This window comes from Trachinotus anak, unplaced genomic scaffold (assembly GCF_046630095.1).
Source record: "Trachinotus anak isolate AG129_WGS33_773 ecotype Australia unplaced genomic scaffold, CSIRO_AGI_Tana_v1 ptg000032l, whole genome shotgun sequence".
NCBI lineage: Eukaryota > Metazoa > Chordata > Actinopteri > Carangiformes > Carangidae > Trachinotus > Trachinotus anak.
The window spans coordinates 7,450,011-7,460,335 of NW_027273883.1; the positions used below are offsets into that span (position 1 = coordinate 7,450,011).

Consider the following 10,325-nt stretch of genomic DNA (forward strand, 5'->3'; position numbering starts at 1 on the left):
TCTTCGCAGGACTCTGTTTTTACATTCAGGTCTATTTGGGGCTGGAAGTATTCTGCCCTGTGAGCATATACACATGCATCAGCTTCATGAAGTCCAGGCCCACACACGCACACACACGCACAGGCACAGTAATGGAATTTCACTGTCGAATCCCAAGTCGCCGCAGGAGATTAAACAAGAGGCACCGGTGGACGAATCACCATTGGTGACTAGACACTTTAGATGGGGAGCAGGGAAGAAGGACGAGCACAGATGTGAGTTGTCACCTGCTGCAAAAGCTCCTGACTCCGATGAGTGTGATGTGTTATAGAAGATGCCTGATTTTCCTGCACAGAATTTGTATGGACTTCCTGTTGTAACAGTATATGGTTTAGTGGTTTTATTTCAGTTTATGGACAGAAGCTTTCTTGGATATTTTCATGTTGATTAATACTTGAAAATTACTGACGTCATTCCTATGAGGGCACAGAAGTGCTAGATGGGAGACACCAGTACAAAGCTCAGTTCAATGAATGAGTACATGCAACTATTTAACACTTATGTGATAATGGTTGGTTTATCTTACGCATTCCTCTGGTTATATTCTTGGCTGTTGGTCTAGATTTAGTGGCGAAGAAAGCTGTGACAGGTCAAGACTGCCACCCTCTCCCTCCATGCACATCCCCCATGCAGTGCTCTCCACTGTGGTGGGTGGAGGTCTGCATGAACAAAGGAGGTTCAATTGATTTGCTTCTTGTGTGGGGCGTTTCTCTTTGTCCATAGGATTAACTTTCACTAAACCAAAGTCTTCATTTCTGCAGAAAGAGCTCCTAATTTTTAAAGGAAAGTGTAGGATTCTGCGTAAAATGCGCTTTTGCATTCAAATGACTCAAGGAAATGATGGCAGGTCTCGGACAAGGTTCAGCAGCTGTCGATCTCTCAGGTGACTTTGAAAAGGCCTGTATGTTGACACTGTGGCACATGTCAATGTATATGTTAAACATGACCAAGAAATTTATTTGGACAGCGTGTTCTGTACATTCTGTTCTTCATCCCTCAAGCTCAACTCTGGAGCATATGACTGCTTCACTGTCTCCCCCCAGTGGTCAACAAGGGGAGGCCAGTGTGATAATGTAGTACCAAAAAAGGATGCACATGTATATGATACACATATATACGTGGATGGGCATGATCTTTTCCATGTGGTAGTGGAGAGGAAGGGAGTATTTGTTCATCTCCACATAAATAGAGGACTCTTTCTTGAGTATCATGAACGCAACCCGACATCAGACTTTTTTTTTTCTTCTTGTCCTGCCAGCTGTTTGCAAGAGTCATGCAGAGAAAGCATTGTCAGCAATCAATTATAGTCAAAAGCATCCTTAGCCAGTATTCATGGAGTAGGTTTTTTAATGTATATGGAGACTGTTCTCCACCCCTGCCAGTTTCTGGAGCAGCCATCCTGTTGAGGGAAAAACGTTCTCAAAAGCTTCAATACAAATCACTTTCTTATGCACAGAGCACCTCAAGACATAGGCTGCTGTAAGACAAAGGTGTTGTCCCACATTCACAAAGAACTTTGTACTGGAAGCGTGCGAGTGATAGTCATCTCTTGGCAAGATAATGCAAAACTGAACTAAACCAGGTGACTGGCTCACAGAGACAGCACAGGGATGGTACTAATAATTCACATTATTAAATGTTGCCAAGAAACATCAAATCAGACTCATGATTTAGACGACTCTAGCCTCTACATCTGTAAAGTATATTTTCAAAGTGCCTCACAATGATCAGTGAAGCTCTGTTCAGTAGCTTTACAGTTCCTTAAAAGACAATATAATGGCTACTATGACACTTTCATCATTACACTATTGCTGTTTGTATATAAATTTTTGTATTTAGTATTTAATTGGTCAATTTATTGAAAAACTCCCTCACAACTTTATACCAGCATCAGCAGATATTAAAATGAATAACATGTCATATTTACAATTCTTCCACACTTGGAAAAAAAATGGAAATTAAACCAGATGTTCAACACAGTTAGAGACTCTTGTGCCACCTGGTGGTGATTGAAAGCAAGGCTGACCTGTAACAGTGAGTAGCTCTTATATGTTTGCTTTTATCTGGAAAACGTTTAGTTAGTAATTAATGTTCAAATATGGTGATAATGAAAAGGAAAGAAGTTGAGATCCAGGAGAGACAAGGATTTATGGAGGTTTAAGGCAGAGTTCAGATCAGTGAAGTGCTTTGTTGTCCAGCTCTCTCGCACTGGCAGAGACTTCCAAATAGATCAAATTAATCAATTATCCAATTAAATGAGCACAGTGAGAATTTAAATATAGAGTTAGTGGCAGCCTCAAGGTTAAAAGGCAGTGTGGGATTGGAAGATAGTTTAATGCAATGTATTCTGGAGAAATCAGAAATGAGTTAATGTGTATGAAGTGAGAAAATACAAAAAGATTGAAACATATTAGTTTTGGTCTTAAGCAGTAATTCAAGTCCATGTGCCTAGACCACTTTATAAGGCATGTTAAAAACAGTTTTCTGACCCTTTACTTAAATAAAAGTAACAATACCGCAACTTATAAATACTCCATTACAAGTAAGAGTTATGTATGGACAGTGTTACTCAAGTAAAAATATATCAACAAAATGTTCTTTAAGTATGAATAAAAATACTCATTACTCAGTATAATGAGCCCTGTAAGTGTTGTCACATGTTTTACTGTTGAGTTGGTATTGTTGATGCATTAATGTGAAAGCAGCAACTTGCAGCTTTATAAGCTCATCACACCATTGTGAGATCATAATATGTTAATCCATCTATGTGCTTTAAATCCAGACTGAGACCATGTTTAATCAGCCTCATCTAACTGCAAGTTTATTAACTACTCCCAGATCTTTTTGATGTAAAAGTGTCGTAATTTCTCTTAAACTTCACTCCTAGAAATTCTTCTCAAATCTCCACTGGTACACTGTTTAATTACTTTAATTAACCCTTAAAAAAACACATGTAAGTCATCAAAGAAGCCGCGCTGCCTCCATAACAATCGACTGCCTTGGCGTGGTGTGTGAACTCTGATAAATACTTGGGTGTGTCTTTTCCAGTCTGAAACATGAGCTCTCCCGGCCACAGCCAAACTGGTTCCTCTTCAAATAACCAACATCCATCAGTCTGTGTGCACAGACATATCGTCCATAGAACTGCATTCATAATTCATGTTGAGCTTATGGATCTGCCTGACCTCTCGGCTTTGTTACTGTTGATGTCTGTATGGTAATCAAAACCAGGAACAGGAGAGCTGTAGGACAGCTTAGATCAAATGTCTCTGGTGCATAATCAAGATTATCATCATGTCTACTTGGGATAGCTTTTTATAAATGTATAGCAAGTGGACAAGTGCTGCATTTCTATTGTTTGAGTCAATATATAGATTTTTCCCATTCCTTAACAATTGCTGCAATTAAATAGATATTTGAGACATGTCAAGTTAACATGTTTACATTCAATTTAGTTGTTTTGTAGATATTAGCATGCATGTTTGAGACAATAATCAAAACACTGTGTATTTCTGTATTCGGCTGTATTGTTGTAGGTGGCTGATGAAACCCAATCAGTCATCAAAGCTTTATACATCTCTCTCGATCTACACGACACTCGCCGGCCCTCTCAGGTTGCCAAGAGACCAGCCACAAAAAATAACCTTGTGGCGTACCTGATTGGTGTTAGACTGATATGCTGAAGCAACCAATGAGAATAGAGGAGAGGGCTGTAAGGAAGTGGCCAGGTGTCGGTGGAAGATAAGTGGGTTGTTTGGTGAGATGGTTTTTAAGTGTGTTTCCATAAAAAAAACTTCAGGCATGTATGTGTGTGTATGGTTAATTTACAGGAAAATATTGCGTGTTTTTTAAAGACCTTTGTGCTTTGTAGTTTGCTGAGGTTCATCAGGAAGAGTTAAGACAGCTAACTCCTCAGGAATGAGAGAACATGCACTTGCTCAAGCACAGAGCTCCTGCAGGTTTAAAATAATCTAATTCTTTCTCAGCATAAACATGTCAGCACTGGGCATGTGTTTGTGTTTGTGTCTGTGTGTGTGTGTGTGTGTGTGTGTGTGTGTGTGTGTGTGTGTGTGTGTGTGTGTGTGTGTGTGAGTGTGTGTACGTGTCTGTGTGAGTGCGTGCATCAGGGTTACAGGAGCCAATCTACCAACGTTGGCTGACAATGGACCTCTGGCTCTGGAAAAGAGACCCTCTGAATTATGAATGAGGAAATCCACACCTGTCTCCAGGTAACCAAGGTAAGATTCTGAACAGTGATGCTGAATGTGTGTGTGTGTGTGTGTGTGTGTGTGTGTATACACCTGCGTGCACTTCCTAGCTTCACCTGTTCAGGCACTCTGTGAGGACGAAAGCAGCTGTCAACCCAGTTGGTTTGACAAGACAGACACAATCTGACCAGGAGACACGCTATGACACAGCGCGGGCCTCGGTGCTGAACAGCTTCCCTGCACTACTGAACTACTGAAAACTTTACACATGGTAAACAGGTCACCGTTGGCCCAACTGAGACGAGCTGAAGCTGGAAGTGGAGACTTGGTGAAGGGGGGGACCACAGAGGCATAGAGAGGTCTTCACAGGTCTTGCCCTAAGTGCTGAGCATTTATTTGTGCAAACATGAATCCTATGTGGAAGGTTTATAAGAGCAAAGTGCTGAAGACTCTTAACCCAGAGTATGAGGAGGACGCTGCTGAAGAGGTACAGAATTAACGCCTTTCTCCATCTTGGCTCCTCGTAGTGATCCATATACAAATGGTGAAGTATGAGAGAGTTTGACGTGGTTGTTGGCACTGAAATCAGAAAGTCACCAGGTTTTGTTTTGCTGATCATTTTTTATTCATCACAGGCTCAGATGAGCTTGCTAAGCTGCATTGTTTTCTGTGCAAAGAGAACTTTGAGGCAGAAGTTTGGCCTACACAGTGCTTCCTCTTGAAAATTCACTCTGTCACCTGAATCACTGACTGATAAAGTTGTGCTTGTTAATGCTGATGTATAGATCTACTGTGAACTCTCCTGCTTCCATGCAGTGTCAAAGGGGAGTCCAGTAGCACCAGTAAAGCAACTTGTAACTTAAATACTGTACGTCAAAGCAGCATTACAAGCCATATACTCTACTTTACTTGTGTATTTCCATTTTATGCTTCTTTATACCTCCACTCCACTACAGAGGAGAAGATTGTGCTTTTTCCTCTACTACTTTCATCTAAACACTTGAATTACTAGTTACTTATTAGATTAAGAAAGTTTAGAACAATGGTTCCAAACCCAACATAAAAAGCCTCTAAACTTCTCAGATGGTTCCATTTGAATAATTGTTTTAGATAAACATAACCAGCATTTTACTAAGATTTTACTCATGACTCCTCAGTTTTATGAGGAGGGGCCTGACCCCATGAATGGGAACCATTGGACTAAACTACCAAACTGTATATAAAAAGCAGTTAAAAACAGTAAAGTTCTGCTTCTGCATTGCCTCAGGGGGATTATTACTTGTGATGGAGTATTTTGAAATTATGTATTTTACTTGAATACTTCTCCCACCACCAGTTTTCATGGCAGCACCTGTATTCTACCCGGTGTTTGATACCAGCGAAACAGACAGCGTTGCGCTGACCCAGATCTCTAGAGTGCTGAGAAACTCGATCCTGCACGGGAGCTGAACATGGGGATTAGTTGGCATTCCAGTGACTGACTGACAGGGGGGATGAGACAGATAGCCAAGGCCTCAGGGTGTGTTCACATGAACCAGCCGCCAGCTTCAAACTGTGGACTCTCACGATGCCAGGGCCTCTGCAGGGACAACAGGGAATATAGTGTGTGTTTGGGGAGATAGTTTCCATTTAGATGGATGTGCAGGGTTGTCATTGCTGCTATTTGAGTCTGCATTACACCACATGTTCTAAAGTGTATTACTATGACCTTTCCTTAAAGGTCATAGTAATATCAGTCATCTAATATATATAATATCAATCTCAAAAGAAATTAAAGTCAATAAATGAATCTGATGATTGTGTTATGTATGTAACTAAGTCTCCTTTAATGTTCTCAACAAGTGAAGATTTTCTGTTGTAATATCCATTATATGCACTAGATGGCGACCAATGTGCACAAATCCTGTGCATCTGCACTCACATTTGACAGTATGTTGTAAATAATATCAGGACATTACTGTTTGCATCCATTTCATCACCAGTTTTTTTTTCTGCTGTTGCAGGTCACAGACGTAGAGACTGATATGAGTCCTGTGCAGGAGGAGGAGGGGCCCAATGCGGTCTCCCAACTGGCCAAGAAAGTATGTGAACATTGACAGCTTGACTTTTGGGACAGTTCATCTTCCAAAATGTTTTTAGGTGAACCTTTTAAGACAAGTACAGTTTATAAGTAACAGGAATTATTATACCCTAAAGTAGTGATCGTCAACTGAATTCTGAAATTGTGAGGAAGGAAAACATCTTGTGGTATATATGGTATCTTTTAAAAAACAAACATACAAAAAAAACCCTATTAAAGCAACCCAAAAAAACAATTGAGATGGAAATAACTTTAGCAGAAATTATTTATGTCTGATCCATCAGCAACTGGCGGCCCGCCAGCAATAAAATTTGACAGGCCAGATTATTTTGATAATTTGATAATTTTTATAATCTAACAATATGGAACTGATAGTCTCACATTAAGGTGCAGCTAATGTCGAAGTAGAGAATCTCCTCCCACCTGAGATGCTTATTATACTTTTATCCAAGTTGAGAGTGAATTACAACCTGTCACAGTCCATAACAGTTACCCACAGAATCACTTCCTCTTTAGCAATTTTGTCTACAAAATAAAAGCACAATATTTTTTTTCCTGCAATTCTGTAATTAAAACAAGCTTTAAGCTTTATACGCTTTTATTATCAAAAGTTCTGACAGGAAGTTCCAAAGGTCCTCTGAGGGACCTCTGAAATAGTGGACGTGATATGAAAAAAAATACCACCTGTTCAATGAATCAGTCAACTGTGGCCACACAATAAAGTGCATTTAAGTTGCATTTTTATTTATCAGTTTCCTTTGATTATGTTCTGGCCCGCCATGTAATGAGTCAGGAAAAAAATGGCCCAAGGCCAGACTCCTACCCTGCCCTAAAGCTTCGGTGTAGTAATGAGGAATAATGAGTGGTTGTGAAATCATTGAAAAAAGTAGCAGAGAGGATCAATGTTCAGTTGAGTCTTTGAAAACACCTGAATGCATCACTGTTTCGACCTTTGACCCCATGTGTGTGGTTGGTTGTGTGTCCAGATGCAGGGGGCCGGTACCAAAAGCTGGAACAGACTATCAGCTCTCTTCAACAAAGATGATGAACACCAGCTTCTAGAGGAGACTGAGAGCCCGCCGGTTGCCGATCAGTGAGTGAAAATCTTTCTCTTTTCTTTCCTTTTGATCAAGCTTCTCATTAGGGCACTTTTTTTTTTTTACCATCACCAGGTGAAATAGAGCTGGTCAGAGGAGCGATGGGGTATTTTTCATAGTTACCTTTGTCATGGAGGTCATGTTTTCACCCCTCTCTGTTTGTTGGTTGGTTTGTCTGTCAGCAGGAAAATTGAACCAATTGTCATCGAACTTTGTGGAGAGATGGGAAATTGGTCAGGGAAAAACTAATTCAAATTTGAGGCAGATCTGGAGCATTTACTTTGAATTTTGATTATTTCTTTTTTTTTTTCTTGGTGTATTTTGTTTGACATGCACTCTACTGAGTCAATTTTCTAGTTTATGAGTTTAAATTAAAAACTGACACCCTGAATGGAAAAAATGTCTAATCAAAATATAACTTGACATGTAAATTGCTAAACACTGATTTAGTGTAAATCTGTTCTAAATTTGGTTGAAAGGTCACATTTGAATAAAGTTCTCTGTTACATATGACGATTGCCTCAGCAGTATTTACTGTAAATGACTACACTTTGAAGCATTTTGGAAAACACTTATTCGATTTTGCCCGCAGTTAAATAAGTAATCAATATCAATATCATAGCACTAAATATTAAGCCACAAATAGCAGCCGGTCAGCTTAGCTTAGCATCAAGACTAGAAACAAGGGCAAACAGCTATATATATCTCAATTTAGAGTTGCTGGTTAGGCTAACAGGTTAGCAGTTTCCCCATGTCCAGTCTTTATGCTATGCTAAGCTAAATGACTGCTGGTTCCAGCTTCATATTCATCTTGTAATCATGAGAATAGTATAAATCTCAGTTTTGGCATGAAGATAACGTGTGTGTATTCCCAAATTTTCAAACTGTTTGATGCAAATCCTAAGTGCACACAGGGAAATTGTAATTAAAATGCTGTTAAAAATATATGTCATATATAACAGGTTTCAAACATTTCACCCCACTACTTTCTCTGAATTTTCAGTCCACTTGCAATAAAGCCAGAGGAGCCTCCTCGACCCTCCAGGCGCCCAGGATTCTGGGATAGCTTTGCAGCCAACTGGGCCGCCAAGAAGCAGGCTGAAGCTGCAGCCGCTGCTGCTGCTGCGAATGAGGCAGCAGCAGGCCAAGGTGAGGAGGGGGTGACAGAGGCCCGAGGGGAGGAGAACCAGGTTGGGCAGATCACTGAGGAAGAGGAGAGCGGAGGAGGAGGAGGAGAAGGAGGAAGGAGCAACAATAGCTTCTCCAAATACGTCTCTCTGGGTGGAGGAAGTGAGGACGCATCCTTCAAGTGGAACTTTGTCACCAGTAAACTGGCAGAGCTGAAGACCAAGAGCGTGACCAAGACCAACTAGCTGCTCATGAAGAGGGAATCAGGAGGATATAACGATATGTGGCTGGTGGGGGTGGAGGGGGTTTTAGAGCAGGGTATATTCTACACAACATGTCCTGTAACTGAACTATACAGCTATTGTAGAAGTCCCTTATTATTGCATCCTGAAAAACTGAACTGCACCATTTTCCAGAAAAAAGAAAACAACCAAATCACAGTTAATGCAAAAATTTACAATAAACCAGGGTTTTTTTTTAACCTTTACTTTCCCACAAACCTATTTTAAGGACAAGTACTGTTATAAATAGAAGATAGCCTTGAAATATCTTTTTTTTAATTCACTTTTCCAGAGAAAGGGGCTTCTAAAATTGCCTGTACTAAAGTGGAATAAAACTAGTTGATGAAATATGTCTTGGAAGGTGAGGTGAGTGTGCAATGCAAATCTGTCCACAGAGCTAAGAGTTTAGTTTAGTTTAGTTTAGGTTATTTACCATCTTAAGACACAGCTCGTAGCCAACAGTGTAACCAGTGATCAGTACAGTAGAGGTAAGTTCAACAGGTTCATTATTTTACCCAGTGTTGAACCTAGAATAGGCTACACAGTGATGTTCAGACTTTTTTGGGTGGAGCTCTGTGGGTAAATAGATATCAACATACCAGTGATATCTATTTACCCAAAGAGCATCTTAAACCACAAAGAGGGGCCTTCACATCTGTCAGCAAACTCGATCTAATCTGTAGTTTAGCAAAACCCTGGATTAAGAGATTAAAGGCAGTGATAGCTGGATTACTTGAGGATTAACTCACTTTACCTGTTCAGAGGGCAGCAGATTACATCTGAGAGATTTGGCAGTGCAACAACACTATTACATAATATTCTGTAAGCATTTATTTACAAAACATTTGTTGTTTCCCTCAGATGGCAGGAGTGGAAAATGTGCTGCACAATGATATGAAATGTGTGAAATATGAACGTGTGTGTGGTGAGATGACGACAACTGACTTGAATTTTCTGATAGTGGCTGAGACTGAAATGTGCACAGTGTGACTTTTCAACATTCCTAATTTGGTGACATGAAATATTATTTTAATATATTTAATATGAATATTATTTTCTCTCGGCTCTTGGTTTTGCTTTGTTGTATGTGTCATGCTGTCGTTTTGTTTTCTGGTATGCTGTAATAAAGCACTATTGCACTAAAGGATTTGACAAAGCCTGAATGACTGAGTGAATTTTTCTTAACTGGGTCAAAAATGTGTCAAGACTGTTTGCCAAGCTTTGATCCGTTTGAGGCAAAGCAGATGAGCTGCAATGAAGCCTCAATAAAATATCAATATTTCAGCCTGAGTAATTATCAAAAGACTCCCTGATAGCTCAGAGACAATATGACTGACTATAGAGTGGCTGAGAATATTGACAAATAATTTCAGTAATGACAGACGAGCGATGACGAGGTCTGAGCGGGAGCACTGACCTACAAGACTTTTCCCAGAAGGCATCTGTTTTGCACTTTGACAAACTAATGTTGTTAAATGTTGTGTTGTTCTTG

At 40.0% G+C, this 10,325-nt stretch overlaps 1 protein-coding gene across 2 annotated transcripts; it reads left to right on the forward strand.

The window, feature by feature from the left end:
- The first annotated feature begins 4,140 nt into the window (after window positions 1-4,140).
- Window positions 4,141-9,991, forward strand: LOC139613744 (uncharacterized protein C1orf232). Of its 2 annotated transcripts, none has more exons than XM_071470590.1 (4): window positions 4,141-4,277; window positions 6,251-6,328; window positions 7,314-7,420; window positions 8,428-9,991. In XM_071470590.1, the coding sequence occupies exons 1-4, from the start codon at window positions 4,239-4,241 to the stop codon at window positions 8,795-8,797; spliced, it is 594 nt and encodes a 197-aa protein (XP_071326691.1). In that variant the 5' UTR covers window positions 4,141-4,238; the 3' UTR covers window positions 8,798-9,991. The 2 variants fall into 2 exon arrangements, with proteins under 2 accessions (XP_071326691.1, XP_071326690.1); XM_071470589.1 differs by lacking the exon at window positions 4,141-4,277 and adding an exon at window positions 4,365-4,734.
- Window positions 9,992-10,325: the final 334 nt, after the last annotated feature.